This window comes from Vipera berus (genome assembly GCF_964194415.1).
Source record: "Vipera berus genome assembly, chromosome: 4".
Taxonomy (NCBI): domain Eukaryota; kingdom Metazoa; phylum Chordata; class Lepidosauria; order Squamata; family Viperidae; genus Vipera; species Vipera berus.
The window spans coordinates 69,315,213-69,334,329 of NC_138206.1; the positions used below are offsets into that span (position 1 = coordinate 69,315,213).

At 39.1% G+C, this 19,117-nt stretch overlaps 1 protein-coding gene across 13 annotated transcripts in view; it reads left to right on the top strand.

The window, feature by feature from the left end:
• The window catches only part of PHKA2 (phosphorylase kinase regulatory subunit alpha 2), a 92,079-nt gene that overhangs the window by 55,161 nt on the left and 17,801 nt on the right, over nt 1–19,117 (top strand). For 7 of the 13 annotated variants that reach the window (XR_014026407.1, XR_014026408.1, XR_014026409.1 and 4 more), the window contains exons 27-33: nt 391–492; nt 633–751; nt 1,899–1,928; nt 4,717–4,770; nt 12,843–13,016; nt 14,331–14,384; nt 17,663–17,863. Coding sequence is in view for 4 of the 13 variants with exons in the window: in XM_081327442.1 (XP_081183568.1) it covers nt 391–492; nt 633–751; nt 1,899–1,928; nt 4,717–4,770; nt 12,843–13,016; nt 14,331–14,384; nt 17,663–17,863 (734 nt within the window). In the remaining 9 variants the exon portion in view is untranslated. Of the gene's footprint in view, nt 1–390; nt 752–1,898; nt 2,070–2,912; nt 3,041–4,716; nt 4,771–12,842; nt 13,017–14,330; nt 14,385–17,662; nt 17,864–19,117 lie in introns of those variants that run through there. The other 6 variants (XM_081327443.1, XR_014026403.1, XR_014026405.1 and 3 more) reach the window with 6 other exon arrangements.

The window sequence follows — 19,117 nt, forward strand, 5'->3', positions numbered from 1 at the left end:
ATCAGCAGAGGATCAAATATTTTTTTCCTCACTATAGCTAAATAAAAAGCTAAGCTCTAGGTGTCAAAAATGAAATACTCTTTTGAGATATGGGTTTGAGTCAGGGGAGGGGGAAGAGTAGTACTTTGCCTCATCGGCACAACGTGATATTTTTTTATGATGGAATTATAGGCAGGATAACAGTGGGGAAAAATGTTAAAATTATCTTCCTGAAAATAATTGCACTAGCTATTGATTTTTACAGGATAAGGAACTGACTGCAATGTTCATCATACTTTTACTAAGCTGAGCAATAGCAACTTTATCCCTGCAAAATGAATGATTTTGAGAATATGTTTTCATTCATTTTACTTGCCCTTGAAATTTAGGGTCTTATTTTTTCCCCTACAGGTGAAGAAGCATCTGAAAGCTTAATGAATCTGAGTCCCTTTGATATGAAAAATCTCCTTCATCATATTCTCAGTGGAAAAGAATTTGGAGTCGAAAGGAGCAGTAATATATGCACATATGCACACACACACACACACACACACACACACACACACACAGAGCATTCTTATTTTCTTATTTTAAAAATCCTCTTTTATGTATTTAAAAAGTTTTTTTTTGGTATCTTTCCTTTTTCTTCTCAGTGCGTCCTCTTGATTCTTCTACATCCAGCCCTGCTATATCTATCCATGAAGTGGATAACACTGGAGCCACAAAGACAGAAAGAAGTGGCATTATGAGGCTGAAGAGTGAGATGAAGCAGGTGAACACATGTTTCCTCTTTGCTTAGCTTTAGGCAATAGCAATACCACTTAGACTTAAGTACAGACAGCTTCATGGTGCTTTACAGCCCTCTCTAAGCTGTTTACAGAGTTGGCATATTGCCCCCAATAATCTGGGTCCTCATTTTACTGACCTTGGAAGGATGGAAGGCTGAGTCAACCTTCAGCCAGCCAGAATTGAAACTCCAGGGCTTTGGGCAGCATTAGCCTGCAAATACTGTATCTAAACCACTGCACCACCACGGCTCTCTTTAAGCACCTTAAGAGAGAAAACTGTTACTTTATGGTGGCTACAACCCAGGGCTTTTTTTCTCATAGAACACTCAGAACGGAGTTCTGGCACCTTTTTTGGATGGAACCTTGTAGGGTAGGCAAGGCAGGTTGTATGACATGTGTGAGTTCTGGCACCTTTTTCTTTTACAAAAAAAGCACTGCTACAACCCATCAGTAACTTTGACCTAAGCACTTCTTAATTTTTGTATATATCTTTCCTGGGCTCCCAGGATTGTATATTAGTTACTGCATCCACCAAGGATTTGGAACTACACCAACATTGTCGTATGTGATTATTTTTTATATATTTTAATGTATTATTATATCCCATGTTTATTATTTTTATAAATAACTCAAAGGGGTGAACATACCTCATGCTCTTTCCTCTTCCTATTTCCCCCACCACAACAACCCTGTGAAGTGAGTTTGTCTGAGAGAAAGTGACCGGCCAAGAGTCACCCAGCCAGCTTTCAACAGGTTCCTGGTTTCTAGGCTGGTACCTTAACCACTAGGCCAAATTTATTTACCCAAGGACTTGTGAAATGAGTGTGTGAAAAATTGAAATAGTGATAATGATGATATAAGAATGCCACTGTTGATCACAGTCTCTTCAGGCTGATGGGCTTTCTGGAGCAATGCTTAATATTGCATGAGCAACTGAAAAAGGGAAGTTTACCATTTATCATTATTTAACAAATACTTTGTTAAAGAAAAGTACTTGTGATATCTCTGAAATGATAGTAGTAACTTGCAGGTTGCACTTATTGTACCAGCTTTATTCATAATTCTAGACTATTTAATATTTATACCATTATTAATATAACTATTGACAATGGTTTTTCCCCCTTTTTCTAGAAACATAGGAGACTGAGTAGTAATGAACAGGTGAAATGAACCATCATCTATCTATGCACAGGAAGCTGTTAAATCTGCATGCTTTTCTGTGGTATCGCTCAGCTGCATTTGCAGATGCACGGAATAAAGTATCAAAAATTATTAGTAAAATTACTAATACATTATTATGAGGCACGTGCGTAATATGAAGCTTTTATGGGCTTGCTCTGCTTATGTGGGCTCCAGACTGTTTCCAGATTCACTAATTCAAGGCTGTTTTCTTGAATCTATAATATTTTTGTAATTTGTTACTGTAGCATAGCAGGACTATCATACTATAGTAGCAATTTTCTCAGTGCCATTTCACTATGTGTTTGCACATTTAAATATGAAAAGGGTAAAGATGACTAGAAAAACATGTGTATGATTTAGGGCCAATTAACAAGCCAGGACTATCAAGAATTCCTTTTGTCTTTTGACTCTCTGAGAAGTAGAGATTCAGCCACCCAGAGCTCTTTGAAGTCCCTGTATTTGCTATGTCTTTTTACTACTACTTTCCCGACTTGAAAGTGATAGTGGAAATAAATACAACTTAACAACTTTGTTTTACACTGTTTAGAACCACTATCTCAATTATTAGACATTTATTTATTTATTTATTTATTTATTTAATAATATTTATATACCCCCCTCAGGGGAATAAAGAAAGTTTTCTTTGGGGTTATCTTGCCCAATACTATTATCTACACTGACTGGCAGATTTCAAACAAGGTCTAATCAGTCTTACCCAGAGAACTTCAAGAATTGAATCTGACATTTCTTGGCGTATTCTGTCCTTTAACTAAAGGTAGTCCTCGACTTACAACCACAACTAAGCCACAACTGAGCTTATCAAAATTTGATAAGCAAGATATTTGCTAAGTGAGTTTTGCCCCATTTTACAATCTTTCTTGCCACAGCAGTTAAGTGAATCACTGCAGCTGTTAAATTAGTAACATGGTTGAATCTGGCTTCCCCATTGTCTTTACTTGTCAGAAAGTTGCAAAAGGTGATCACATGACTCCAGGACTCTGCAACCATCATAAATATGAACCAGCATCCAGATTTTGATCACATGACCATGGAGATGCTGCAACAGTCAGAAGAGTGAAAAACAGTCATAAGTAACTTTTTTCAGTGAAGTTATAATTTTGAATGGCCACTATAAGTTGAGGACATTTTTTCCTACATACAAGTCCAGTTGTTTAGAAATGATGTACCTCAACCTAATCGTGATTTTTAGAATTGATTAGGAAGCAGTCCTACCTAGAATTATTTTTCCTATAACACTATTAACAGATGCTTATGTAATGCTCTTTTTTAAAAAACAAATCTCAAAATATATGTGGCCAGGTTATACTCCACTTCTCTGAGTATATTAACTGTTTACTGTGAAATAATTTTCCATTAGAAGTCTTCCGTTACAGGTGTTATTGTATTACAGTATAAACTGATTAGTGGGATGGTATGGTTGTAAAAGAATGAATTTTTGAAGGTCAGGACACTTAACAGGAGTACAACAGATCCAAGTTTGGAATTTTGAAGTTTTACTTAGATTTATCTTCATTTTAAAAGAATGTTTACTTGTGTACTTCTCAGAGTTATTGGGAGTCGAGTGATATATAAATTTTAATAATAATAAATAATGAACTGACTTAGGGAAGGATGGTGAAAACCTATATAGTGAATATATCTTTTGCTTTAAATTTCTGTAAGCTTTAGTCTTTAAAGAATAAATAGGGTGCTTCTTTCATCATTCACCATGGGATGCCCCCAAATCCCAAAACCGGATTTTTCAGGATGGAACTCATACTTACCTAATCACAGCCTTCGAAAGCCAGAACAGACCCTGCGAGGCAATTGCTGCCTTTGCCAGAATGATGTACAAAGGGGGCAATTGTGATTCTGCTTTCATCTCTTTGACCCTCCCATTTCCTGCATGCAGATACCACTGCTTTGCAGCAAATTGGTGGTTGGTTAATATATTTGTGTCCTGGCCTTTTTTCCAAAAATTAGAAATAGTATTTTAGATGCAAACTTCTATGCCAGTTTGATAGGCCTTCTCAAATCCCTCTCCAGGAATCTAGTCTTTCCGTTTTGCATTTAGCAATAAGTAGCTTAGAAACTCAGCAAGGAGAACATGCAAAACTAGAGTTTAAATATGGAGAAAATGAATTCCTCTCTGTGGTTCTGTGAATTTAAAATTCACGAAAGAAGATGCACCGAATTGGTATTTGCAGAAAAGGAAGAGAAAGCGGCTTCTCAGAAATGATTTACTTTTTTATACTGTTGCACTCCTAGAAGATTCATACGATTTATAACATGGATAAAACAACACCACACACATATATATGAATAATTTTATTTAACCCTTGCATTTTCAGCAAAGTGATCCATTAACTTCAATTTTTGCAATAACCTTGTCTTTGACATTGCTTTTGCATGCATCTTCTTGGTATAGGCCAAGATTTTGATCTTTATTGCATATTTGCTTCATATTTTAAAGCTTGTGGATTTCATTCATTATTTGGTACATCAGTATTCTCAGTAACAGTATTGGACAGAAATTCCAGAAGTATGTCAAACAGAATAGAATATATTTTCATTCAGGCACAATGAAAATATTCAGTTTTCTCTAATACTACTGAAAGTACAGTAATGTAACCATTTAGCAGACATTAGCAAAGGGAGAAATGAGTGTTTTGAGTTTTATTCTTTTTTAATGCCTAGTAATTTTATCTATGTTTTGTTGATTTTACCTACTGATTATTTTAATATGTTTTGTATTTCTGTTTTATAGTTCTTCTATGGGGGCCATTCCACATCCAGCAGCATGTATTCATCCAGGTCTATGGTAATCCATCATTCAGAAACTTAAATTCTCTCTTTTCCCTTACTATGGAGAGGCACATAGCTAAGATCACCTGGCCTTAATTTCTCAAGATATTGTAATCTTTTTCTTTACAGTGAAAGTCATACAAATTATTAATTAAAAATTAAGCTTTTATGATGTATTATATACATCATGTGATTGGAATTACAGGGCATGTAGATTTTCCAGTAACAAAAGCTAGAAAAGGGACAAAATTGTGTAAAGCAGACATGTCAAACACAAGGCCCGCGGGCCACAAATGGCCCGCCATACGATTGAATCCGGCCCGCACAACTCTCCTGGAAATTACCAAGGTCCAGCCCCCACCACCTTGGCGCCGGCCCGGCTGAGCACCTGCTCAGTAGGAGGCAAGTGCACGTGGGCTGGTGGAGCCCAGCAACATTTGCAGCTCATTAGCCCCTCGACAGCTCATTGGCCAGAGCCGTCTCCTGCGACTCCCAGTCCTCCTCCACCATGTGCAGTTCCGGGAAAAATAGTGAAACTCAAAAAGTTCAATCAATCAATTCAAACTACTCACAAAAAAACCCTTGCAAAGTTTGAATTGATTGGTTGAACTTGCTTTTTCAGACTGCACATGGGGGCAGCGGAGGAAGAGACTGGAGGACTGGAAAGGTGAGTGGGCCCTTTTTCTACCTGCTGCGCGGGTGGGGGCGGCCAGTCTTGGGGTGCCCCGGGGGGCCTGCCTCTTCCCTGCCCGGCAGGTCTCCCCTTGCCCTGCTGCACCGCCACCTCTGCTAGCCTGGGGCGGGGGTCCACAGGGGTCTTAGAAGCTTCCCCGTCAGCCCCTGCCTTTTGGCGTGCCGCGGCTGGCAGACCTTACAAGAGATTCCCCTGTGGTGCCTGCCAGGCCTGCTGACCTTGGCAACAAGTCCAAGCCATTGGTGCACTGCCCCTGTCGCTGTTTGTGCAGGGACCCAGAGGCATTCCCCCCCCCGTATGGGGATCTGCTCTGCCACCCCCTTTTCTCAGCTGCCTGGTCTGAATAGGAGCCGAAGGGAGCGGCTCTGCAAGCCCCTGCCGCCCCCTTCTCTCAGCTTCCTGGCAGCACATCCCGCAGGGGAGGTTTGCTAGGGAGGTGGCAGTCCGGCGTTGTTTCTCCCCCTCGTGCGTGCGTGTGTGTATATGTGTGTGTGTCAGACCCACGGGAATGGCTGGTAGGGAAGCGGCATTCCGGCATTCCCCACCTTCCTGTGTGTCGGGCCCACGGGGCTCGACACAAAAAAACGCAAACGCCGGACTGCCGCCATGCCTGGCAGCCCGATGAGTGGACCCTGCGAACCGCGGCCCATCAGCTGAGGCCGAGCCAGCTCCGGGATGCCGCCAGAGTCAACCAGCGGCTCGGCGCGGCACAGAATATAGATATGTTGCTAAGAAGGGGCCAAGCTGTAAGATCCAATCTCCTGAGCAGACTGAAAGAGCTCCCTACTCTGCTATCAGGAAATTAAATATTTGATTAAAAAATATTCAGAGTACAGGGTAGCAAAAAAAAAAGAGGAGCCCGTGTCATTTTAACAAGGCACCCCTCAAAATAAAATCTTAAATAATAACTTAGAAGCTAGGCACCATTCTCAGATCCCCGTGGAGCACAGCTTTCGCAGGGGCAGGGGAGAGTGGTGGCCCAAAGGAACACCTTCCTCGGCTCTTAGGGGCTAAGCAGGCATTGTGTGCCACCAGCTAAGCTCCTGAAGGAAGACGGCATTCCGAGGCCCAGCAGAGATTTTTACTGCTGTGTTCCCTTTGGGGCTTTTCAAAAGCAAGCTACAGTCTACTCTAGTCTGTTCTAGAGACCTGAAAGTCTTTAGGATAAAAGCAGTTCTGCACAGCAAAAGCCCCAACTCTACCTTTGGCTTTGCAGCCAGGGAGGCCCAACCGTATCAGTTTACTTAGGCTTTCTTTTTGGCAAATTCCAACACCTGATCTTTCAAACTTATATGGGACAGGTTATTAGCGAGTCTTGGCCTACCATCCAATGGAATACCCAATTAATTCCAAGCAGAGCTTTACCTTTGGGATTCAGATGAGCCCCCCCCCCACCCAATTCTCCAGCCAAAGGCAGCTGCAGACCTTTCCCAAGGATGCTCAAAGGGCCTTTTCTCGCTCTTCAAGGTATCTAATCGATGATAACTGATTCATGGGCTTCCTCTTCTGTGTTCTGAATGTCTAAATTGCTGCAGTGAAATAGGAGCATTTCTCAACACTATGTACCTGATGGGACCTCAGGAACTACAAAGCAGCCATTTGTTCCCCCTACTTGCTAAGGGAGAGGGCATTATATTTATGCAAGCAAGATGTAAATGTAGTTAAAAAATAAAAAAAGGCAGCCGGATACCATTGTGCCCCCCAACCACATAACTAAAGCATGCATCAGCATAAATGAACCCAGAACACTGACCCTTCTCACAACAGGCAGTGGTAAGCACCATTTGGCATCTGGCAGGCAAAGCTTAAACTGCCATTCACTTGAACCCGGGCCCGCAAGCAAGAGATCTCCAGATTTATTTGAAATAAATAACTTATTTGTTATATTTGAAATTTTACTCCTTTTTGCCTCACTCTTAGACATAATACACTTCTGAACTAATACAACACAATAGTCTTACATGCAACTGGCCCTTTGAAAGCAACCATGATGCTGATGTGGCAAAAGTTTCCAGGAAGCAGTTTCCTCCAACTTCTTCTGCCTTGAAAGATCTCTGGAGAGGAGCAGAAGGTGGCAGGGAAGCTGCATGAGGGAAGGCTGCTCCAACAAGCCAGCATCGTGACCACGCATGATTGGAAATGGGGATTCCCTTTCAAGAAGGGCCAGCCCCCCTCATGCAGAACTGGGAAGTGCTGCTCCCCTGCCTCCTCTTACTCTCCAGAGATCTGTCAAGGCAGAAGAAGGAACACACACACTCACACACACACACAGACACACACACACACACACACTCCAAGCTTGGAGACTAGGAGGATATCTACATCTGAGCTAACAAACTACCAATCATGCCTGGGCTTGGGAAGAAGGCCCTTTCCATCCTCTGTGGATAAAAGTCCCTAAACTTGGAATGCAGTCTGTGTGCGTGTGCGTGTGCACATGCTTGGCTGAAGAAGTTTGGGGAGGTGAAGAGCTTGTGGGGCAATGAGTTGTCCCCACATCAAATTAGCCGGTGCAACTTGTTCTTTCCTGACCAGGTATCTCGAGTCAGCTGCGCTGAGTGAGCAGCATTGAGCTGACCACGCCCACTCAGCCACACCTACTCGGCCACGCCCACCCGGCCCTTTGAGGGCAACCATAATACTGATGCGGCCCTCAATGAAATTGAGTTTGACACCCCTGGTGTAAAGTAACCATTTATTTTCCCTATTAATCTTCATGCTTTCTTTAATTAGTAATATTGGTTGTAATGCTATCAGAGAAATGAATCCCAGAATATATAATCTAAATTTATTTTATTAATTTTTTTTTATTAAAATGAATCATTATGTGAACTCATAATTTGCCACATGCTTATAAAATTAAAAAGTAGAAAATAAGTTTCTATTAATTAAATAAAAAATATTTTCAAATTTGGTACAGGGATAAATTGACACAATCTCTGTCCACATACAAAGATGCAGTTATCTAAATACTAAAATCAAATAAGAATCAGAAACTATTGTAATACCTAATTCCATGAGCACAAGGGCAATCTTTTTAAATGTGATTTAATACAATTATTATTACATTTCATAATGCCAAATTACATAATAATAAATCCAGTGTGAATGGTCAGTCTGGATCAATCTGAAATTCTACTGATATGAGAGAAGAATACTTTACTTTTCTTTCCCAATTCCTTCCTTTCGATCAGAAAATAAATTGTATTGGAATAGGCTTTCACCTAGATTGAAACATTGATTTGCAATGATTTATTAGTAGAAGAATTTTAGCAATTTTAGGTACAAAGAAAAAAAATCCCAGTAGTTAGGACTATAATTGCTTCAGTACTGGCACTTCAACTGAACCATAAGGTGACTCGTCGTCATCTCTGCTGAATAGTCCTCAACAAAGCTGCTTTGCTCAACAACTGCAACCCTAGGACTACCAGTTGTGATCATTAAACATTCACATAAGATGTTAAGCAGAGTGCAGGGGAGCCTCATGGGGTGGGGGAGTCCCTAGGAGACCTGATGCAGGCTACCGGACCCACTAACATGTGGAAACCTGCCACAGCCCTGGACCTGGTCCCTACCCCACCATGCCTGGGGAGCAGATCTCTGGGGAGCTAAAATCCTTGGAGAGGCAGCTCTTTGAGCTAGTTCCCAGACACAAGGGGGAATCTTTTCAGCAGGTGGCAGTGGCTTGCCACATTCTCTGCTGGTTTCCCCATTAACTTTCTGGGGAAGACAGCAGAGAAGATTGCAAATGGTGATCATGTGATCAAGGGGCGCTTGGCAGACAGTTTTAAGTATGAACGGGTTCCTAGCACCTAGAGCACTTTCATGTGAGTGGCAAAAGGGTTGGCGTGATGTTTTCCAGTGGTTGGAAGTACTTTAGAGGTTGTAAAGCACCCTTTCTGATGCTACCTGTCAGATACCTATCTTTGCTTTCTTTGACGCTCACTAGCAACTGCCATAACTAAGGGGGAGGGAGCATTTGGAGGGGAAGAGTGCTGGAGGTATGAAAGATTGTTGTGGGAGTTTGTGGGGTATGGACACTAACAGGAACCAGCAGTGTCAAACCAAGACACCTTCCTGCCTTCAAGGATAACAGCCCAGGGAAAGGGATTTACAGCAGCACCTGGGGCACCAGGTTCCCAAAAACATTGGAACAGAACCTGACTGGACTACTCTCACAGGGGGAAGGGTTTTGGACATTGGGAATTGCTTTCAATATATGCTTTTCATACAGTTTTTCTTTAGAGCTTGCCTAGCTCAGGCTGCACTCAGAATCTCTAGTAAAAGTACCTTTTCTCTAACACCTATGGAGTCAAGGGTCATTCTTTCCTAGGGAGCAGGCTGTAGCCAGTCTGACACTGCCATTATTTCAAAACATTGTTAAGCGAATGTTTGTACTTCAAGGACTATTTGTATCTGACAGCATATATCGGGTGTCACACTTGCAATGTCACGTGATGTGTTGCAATGCATCGTGACTTTTTTCCATTGCTGGCAATGGGGTCGGCGCGGTTTCGGCATGACGCATCTAGCCTGCAGGCCGGCAATTTGACACCCCTAGCATATATCATTCAAATGACTTTAGTGGGTTGGGGATGGATTTGTTTCCTTCTCCTCTGATCTAGGTTTAAATAGAATTAACATAGATCAGTAATTCAATTCTCAAAGCATAAGGCTATATATCAGAATAAATCAGCCTTGCAAAGCATGAGGTCTTTCATAGGATGTTTTTATATTTCTGAGGAAGTGTGCAGAGATGAGATAGTTGCAACATCTGCAAATTATTCATTGTTCCATCTAGTCCAATGTAACTCATTGATTGGCAGCATCTGTCCAGGCTCTTATGCAAGAGTTTTCAAATGCTATAAATGATATAGTTAATATATATGTTCTGACATTTTGCATATTGTAGTAAACCTATCAAGAAGTTTACTTTATGGTTGGCAATTTAATAGCTGATGGTATGGTCCATATCCAGATACTCTGATAACAGTCACAGTATGGCATAATGTAAAATTGGTCATGAGACTTTGAGCTTGAGCTATTGGATTTTCTCAAGGTTAACATCTGTGGAGGAGAGAATCATTTACTGTATATCATCTTGAATTCTTGGAGGCCACACTAAAAGGTTGTTAACTGAGATCTGAGATGTAATGCACATTCTAACAATGGAAACCAAACTTCTTTTTTTTCTGCCATTACAAATTCTGTGAAACATTTTGAAAAATATTGATTTATATTGTTGCTGTTCCTCAGTGAGCTGGCTTGGGAATTCTGGGAGTTGAAATACACACTTCTTAAAGTTGCTGAGGTTGAGAAACATTGGTCTAAGCTAAGCCAGGCTAACTGGTGTAGCACAGCACCTAAAGAATGCACCCTTATAAATTGTATTCTATAGCGGGCCAGAGTTCTTCATAAAATGCCTGAAGACCTTTAGCATGCATAATACAAAAGAAATATACATTTATAATCAATATTTTATCTAAATAAATGTATGTAATATTTTGTAAATAATGTGATATATATTTATCATGATGTAATTGCTTCATTATTGGAAGCTCATCAAAATTTAACTTAGGAATCTCTCCCCTGATTTAGTAAAAGGGGTAGACTAATAAATGTTTTATTTCAATTTTTTATTCAGTATGCAAAATTGAGCATTTTACGGCCCCTGGGCCACATCCAACCCTTTGGCTATCCCTGTCCAGTGTGCGGTCAGTTGGAAATCAGAAATCAAACATAAATAAACATGCTGCAGGGGGTGAAAGAAGAAGCCAAGTTGAATCTGGCTCTGTGTAGTTACTGTGCACTCCTTCAGTCGGCTGGGGGCGAGGAGAGAAAGTGCTTTTCTGTACCTGGCAGTGCTCATCCCTGTGGAGGTGGCGGTGTTCATCATGTGAGGGGATCCAGGCTCTGCCACTCACGGCCACCTCAGTTGAAGTGTGGCCTTCGGGTGAGTGGGGGGACCACAATTAGGAGATACTGGTTTGGCCTTCCACAACAGTCCCAGTTCCTCTTGTGACCCCTTGGGAAAATTAATTGCCCACCCGTGGCCTAACAGTTAAGGAGCTGGACTTACAGAGATTATGGATCTTTTCTTAGGAACAGAAACTGACTAGGTATCTTTTTGCCCAACCTACCTCACATTGCTGTGGGGAAAATAGTTGAAGGGAGCATTATGTATGCTGTCTTGAGTTGGACAAAGTAAAAGCAGGATATAAATTAAGAAATAAATAAATAAGCCTCAGCCCATTATTATCCTTGGTGAGGCAGTTTATCCTGCTCATACAAAGCAATAGGTGGCAGAATAGCACAATAATCCCAAAACAATGGCTTATGGAAAAAAGCATTTTAAATAATTAGCTTCTCCATTTTTGTGCTAGTTGTCCATTTCAATAAATGCATAGTATTAAATAGGTTAACAGATAGACCTTTGAAATATAAGGATGTTAGTCACTGGTCAAAATAGATGTTTTGTTCTTAAATGTCACATTCCCATAACTAATTAAAGTATGTGAGCTGTTTAAATATTTTAAATAAATTACAGTTTAATTTTGCTGGTTTATATATAGTTAATAAAGCTATGTTAGCTTTGAAATGTTAGCTTACATGAGCACATCTGCTATTACTGTAATTACATCAGCCACATTGGTTTTCAGGTTTCTGAATGAGGCTGGGGGAAAAAAGAGGCATAGAGTGGTTTTAATGAAATGTCCATGTCTTTTCATCTAATCAGCGGTCTCATTAGATAACTTGATGGGGCTATAAATATTAGATCTATACTGTGGACTTAGCTCGGTCAGGGTCCCACCGGTAAGAGATTGCCGGCGGGTGACACCCAGGGATAGGGCCTTCTCAGTGGGGGCGCCTGCCCTCTGGAACCAGCTGCCAGTGGAGCTGAGGACTGCCCCCGACCTCCGATCATTCCGCCGGGGCCTGAAGACCTGGCTCTTCGAGCTCTCGGGCCCAGGCTGAGGAGAAATTTATTTTAATTGGGGTTTTTTAATTGTACAGGGTTGGTTTAATCTTTTTTAATTGGTTTTAACTTTTGTATGGTTGATTTTTAACTCCCTGTAAACCGCCCTGAGTCCTCAGGGAAAGGGCGGTATATAAATGCAATAAAATAAATAAATAAATAAATAAATAAATCTATACTGTGGATTTAGCTCCTCTTTCGATGTTGCTGACAAATGTGCAAGAAATTCTTGACAGATTTTTTTTAAAAAAGGCATATGAAAAGAAAGATTGCATCAACAAGAGAAAATAGGCTGGGCATGCACTGAAGAGATGAGGAATGGTTTCTACAAGCATTCTTTTTTTCTATCTTCTTAGAGGTGTTTCTAAGAAATTGGTGTTTCTGTTGCCTTACGGGATTAATTTTGTCTTTTCTACAGAGATGCAGTAGCCCATCTTCTCCTACTAGTACATCATCCCTAACTGGGTCAGTTGGACACTTTATTAGCTGGGGTGACCGACAAGGGCAGTGGCTTCGCAGGAGACGGCTCGATGGTGCCATTAATAGAGTCCCTGTGGGTTTCTATCAGAAAGTATGGAAGATCCTTCAGAAGGTAATTAGAAAAAGCCAGAAGGCAGAACAATGTTGCTTGATAATACTGCCATGTGAATTTAATGTGCATTGTTACATTTGGAATCTTGCTACTTGGTTTAAAAAACCTTAAAACAGTCAGTGAAATCTCTGGCTAAACTTATTATATTGAAATATTTTGAAATGTGTTTGTCAAATAGTTATGAACAAAATAAGCACACTTGACTTTTTATTTAAAAATTCAATGTTCATTAAAATAGAATATATATATTTTCTGAAAATATTTTCAGAATATTTTCTGCTTTTGAGGTTTTGTTTTTTTAAAAAAAAAAATCTACGGTACATCCTCATGTGTACTAGATAAAACTCATTCAAGCATTTGTAGGTATACCAAATCACAATTTTAAATTGCTTTCACTAGAGTTACTTTGATCCCTAACACTTTTACACATTTTAAAAAAATCTTCATCATTGAAAAAATGCAAAGTAAGGTTAAATGTAAAAAGTTAAGAGTCAAAACTTTTTTTCTTTTTTTTATAATAAATGGAAGAGAGGCGAAATACACCTCAGTATAATGGAGAACCATTTGACAGCAATAAGCTCTTTAAAATGACAGATGTCTTAATGAGAACTTAGTGAAACTAATGAAATGACAAAGAAGTTTGTCAAACTTCTCAGAGTAAAATTGCATATTTAGCAGAATTAACTGAAAGTACTTTTTATTCTGGTTACCCTTTCTGTCCCAAAATATTTGGTGTTTGCTAATTTTTTATAAAAAATAATTCCACTAAAATTATCATGATTTGATTATTCGTGCAAAATATCCACTTCTTAATACTCTTAGTGCCATAAAGAGCATATAAAATTTGTTTTATAGACAAAATATGACTGAGAGAGAGAGAAGCTGGTTTTGTGTTTAAAAAACTGCTTTTCATGGAGAATTCCAGATTCATTGCTTTAGTTACATCAGATAGTAGCACTTAGCTAAATTTGATTGACTCCCTCCCCCTCCCCAAAAGGATGCAATCTTACTAGCACTTGGATTACAGACCACCAAAAAACCCAAAGGCTGTAGGCTAAGCTAAGAAATCCAAGAAACATTCCAGAAGAATTTATGGCAAGCTCTTTTCCAAAAAAACCCCACCCATGCCCACCTTCTAGTCTGATATAAAAATGTTTTCTTTGAAAGTTATACTAGACCAGTGTTAAATTTGTTGGTGATACTAATACTAGAAAGAACGTAAACCATCCTCCATCTTAACAAATTCCTGTAATTAATTTGTTTATTTATAGTTGGTTTATATTTTTTTATAGTAAAGCAGTATTGTTTTTGTAGTGTCACGGACTGTCCATTGATGGGTATGTCCTTCCATCTTCAACCACAAGGGAGGTAAGAGAAACTTTCATTTTATTATAGAGACTGTGGTACAAGGAAGCCTAGTATAGCATGAGGTAAAATGAAATAATGCCTAATAGTATTGGTGCTTGCAGTTAATAGTAGGGGTTTGCTAATATTGAAAAGTGTGTGTCTCTGAATCTTACTCAGTCCATTATTTACCTATTTAGGATTAGGAGGGCAAGTGAAAAAAAATGATTGGTTCAAAGCACATTGATTGCTGACAACTGTCTCTTGAAACAAATAGCATTTTTTAAGGTTAGCACTCAGTATACCTAAAGAACCACATCTCTTTTTTTTAATTATTCAGTTGATTCTTGAGCAGAAGCTAGTAAGTTGTGAATAAATAAATTAAACCTTAGAATCCAACCCTAGGCATATTAATTTAGATAGACCTATCCCCACACAAAGGGACGCGGTGGCTCAGTGGGTTAGGACGCTGAGCTTGTCGATCAGAAGGTCGGCAGTTTGGCGGGTTGAATCCCAAGTGCCGTGTAACAGAGTTACTCATCCCAGCTTCTGCCAACCTAGCAGTTCGAAAGCACGTAAAAATGCAAGTAGAAAAATAGGGACCACTACGGTGGGAAGGTAACAGCATTCCATGCCTGTTACTCATCTGCCAACCTAGCAGTTCGAAAGCACGTAAAAATGCAAGTAGAAAAATAGGGACCACTATGGTGGGAAGGTAACAGCGTTCCGGGCGCCTTTGGCATCTAGTCATGCCGGCCACATGACCATGGAGACGTCCTCGGACAAGCGCTGGCTCTTTGGCTTTGAAACGGAGATGAGCACCGGCCCCTAGAGTTGGAAACAACTAACACGCATGTGCGGGGGAACCTTTACCTTTACCTTTTTATCCCCACACAGGTGCAACAATTGTTACACATAGTTACAAAGCAATTTTTTTTCTTAAGGTTATGTCATAAAACTAAAATGTATTCACATTTTATTTTTTTAGTAAGATATAAAAAACTTGCAGTGCATTTCATCCATAATAATTTGGCATTTTCAATTTTTACTACTACTGTGTTTTCTGTCCTTGGAAAAAAAATTGAATTTCTTTCCTTTGCCTGCTACTTACTGAGGAGACGGGGGTGGGGGTGGGGGTGGGGAAGAGGCAGGGAGGAGAATCCATTGCCAGCTGTATGCTTTGAGCAGCTCAGTTCTTGCCAAGGGTTATTAATTATGGCTTCATGGCAAATGCTAATTTTAGCGATGAAATTTATTTGTCCAGTTTTTAGCAAGAAAAATGGAAAGTTGGTTGTTGTCTAGGGTCATAGAAACATTTTTAATACTAGTGAAATACTAGTAAAATACAAACCATTATAATATCAAGGGAAAGGGGGAGATATAGCAGTGGATGGACAATAAGGAAGAACCTACCGGTATGTATATTGTGATGGCTAAAATACACTATATGTAATGAATATACAAAAAAGGAAAATATTAAAGAAAAAAAAGATCCAGTAGTATCCATTTAGAAGCAATACAGAATTAACTTAATCCTTAAGCTTATGTGGAAACATTGCTTCATCTAATGACTTTCAGAAGGTAAAGGCTTTAAAAAAATACAACTCTCTGTTATCCTGAGTCACTTCCTTAGTGTTAGGAAAATAAGTATCCTTCCATTTATATTAGATTATCCACTTTGTAAAGCCCTAGGCTCAATAGAGCCAAAGTTCTACATAAAATTCAAATTCTGTATGTTAGAAATATAGTTTACTATCTTACATCTTTAAATAGTATATTTATTTCCAAAATGATCTTAATATGTTCTATGATTTGAAATCAAAACTAATCTATAGCTAGAAAAGACCAATTCATACAAGTTAAAGAACCCTCAAATTTCTCACAATACTAGCACAAAAAGAAAGAAAGAAATCTGGTCCATTTCTTTTAAACAATATTTTTGAAGGTGCCAAGTATTTGTAGATAAATATTATATCTGGGCATACAGTACTACTCCTGTCTTGTAAGCAATAGACTGGACTCTGCTGAAAAAGTGTCCAAACGCAATGTCACTGTTTACAATTTTAAATGGCTTCTATATTTTTTATTTTGCAACTCCATTTTAACTTTTTTTAAAAAAAAAGAGCGAGCAGCTCCTTGCTAAGAGTATATCTGTTTACCCTTCCTCACCCACTGATGTGTGTTGCCTTTTTCCCAAACAGAGTAGCAATGTACTTTTTTTTTCAACCAATCATGCTTTAGGTGGAGCAGGAATCCACCAAGGGGCAAAAGTAATTTCCAGCTATTATCTACCAAGGTGCTAGTTTATTTCTACACGTGCAAAAAAAGAAAGAAAGAAAGAACTAAAAACAGTGTTGTGCTTTGGCATCTTTCTTGTCTTGGTAATATAATTGTGTGGAGAAGATAAATTAGAGAAGATTTGAAAATCCTGGAATCAATTTAATAGGCCTGTCAGAACTTGACAGAATTCAATTTTGTTCTGTAACAGGAATCAAACCTAGTAAGTCCAAGAACTCCTGAGCCTAAATGATTCCATGTGAAATTTCCATATTTTTCTGACACAAATGAGATTGCTTGGGTTTGCTTGCAATAATGAGGGGGTTGTGATCTGACAGTATTCTGACAGTTTGATTTTGAGGTTGTTTCTTCTTTCTCTTCTCTCTATGAATATGAATTTGAACCACAAGCTAATTTTAGTTCTCTTTTTAAGTATTTCTGGTTTTTTTATGGAAATGCTTCAAAATAAATTTTACTGATTCATCATAGACCTTCTCCTGGTGTCTTTTTGTATAAGAGATATTGCAATAGAGTCACTTGCAGAAGTTTTTGTAGAACACATTCTAATATAAACCCAGTTCTCAATTACCCTGAGACTGCAGGGAAATTATGTATAGCCCTCACACTATCTAAAGTAAGTGAAAGCTGCTAAAATGAAAGTTGCAGCTGTATACAAAACTGTGCTCTATGAATGCCATAATTTCCCAGGTTTCTTCTTCTCAAAAAAGATAGTGTTTGTATCTCTTTCTGTTCACATATACGGATATGGTCCTATTCAACATGAAAAGCACCATATACTGTATATCCTTAGGCTTCTGCTAACATTGGAATAGATGCTTAGGGTATATGGGATGGAGATCATCTATGCCAACTGGCTTGTCTGCTTCGCAATTCTAGTATCACTGACATTTGACTGACACTGACACTGACATTTAAACATTATTTTAGAAGTTTCAGTGATGTCATTCTTGTTAATCTTACTCTCTTTCCTCTTTTTTCCTACCAACATCATATTTTCTTAATAGATGACTGCTTGTGAAATTAAGTTTGCTGTCCATGTGGAATCAGTGCTGAACCATGTACCCCAGCCTGAATACAGACAGTTATTAGTGGAGGCCATCCTTGTACTGACCCTATTGTCAGAAATAGATGTGAACAGCATTGGGGGTATAATTCATGTGGATCGGATTGTGCACATAGCAAATGACCTCTTCCTTCAGGAACAGGTAGGTATAATGGAGGATTTCCTCTTACCTAAAGAGACTTCTAAATGTGTGAGCTGTAGAATATGGGAGGATTCTTGGGTAGGAGGTCCATAGCAGAGTCCCCATTTTTATACAGTATACCCTATTTGCCATTGTTAATACCCATTTGCTTGCTCAATCCTGAGGGTAATGTACAGAGAGGTGACTTATTGGCAGCTGCTTTTCTTGCTTGCATTCTCTCAAGCAAGGTATTTAATGAGACAGTTAAAAGAACAATTGCCAAATGTCCCTAATAGGGTGTATATTTTAGAAAGGACCCGATTATGGTAAATTTTAATATCAGGCCTTTATTCAGAGCTACATTTGGGGTCTGCATTACATAAAAAATCCCTAGTAGCTTTATCAGTACATTTGCTCTTGTTTATCTATATTATATAATGGATTTTGTGGGAATCACCTACTGTAAGTAGAACAGGTGATGATACAAAATATCATAGGCAAATCATATACTGTATGCATGTTTGATTGGGATTTTTAATTTTTTTCTGGATTCTTTTGAGATAATAGAGCAGACATATCAAACTCGCGACATCACGTGACGTCGCGCAACGTATCGGGATGGTTTTGCCATTGCTGGCAATGGGGTAGGCGCAGCATCCGGTTGACACGTCCAGCCTGCAGGCCGGTAGTTTGACACCCCTGTAATAGAGGAAGCCTCCGCAAGCCTCACTGACTTCTGTGACTAGCTTATTTGTGACTGGCTTATTTTAGAGCTTCCATTTATTTGTTTGTTTTATGATCCCAGTATCATAGGTTCCCCATTTCTCACATGCAGAAAAAAGTTGGATTTAATTTTGCATTTAGATCTTATTCAGTTAAATTATTCTTGCATTCTGGTTCTATGACCATATTTATAGTTCATTCACCATTGATTGTTGAAAAAATACACCCTTCTATTAAACAGATCATTGTAATCATTTCTGTTTAAACTTTTCCTATTTAACCTTTTCCAAAATAAATTTGTTTTTGTGATCTGTAAACCCTGTTTAAATTCTCTTTCTGTAGTAGTTTGTGGATTGTGGCTTCATTTCTTGGCTTTTTCCTTCTATTGATGTGATTTCTGAAAAAGAAAAACAAAACCTCTGCATGCAGATTTATTCCTTCATTCTTCAGCCTGAGTTTCACTGACTATTTTTATTATAATAAAATAACTAAATGATAAATGAATATCTTATGAACCATATTGTGGTCTCTCTGTTATTCCATCTGCTCCAC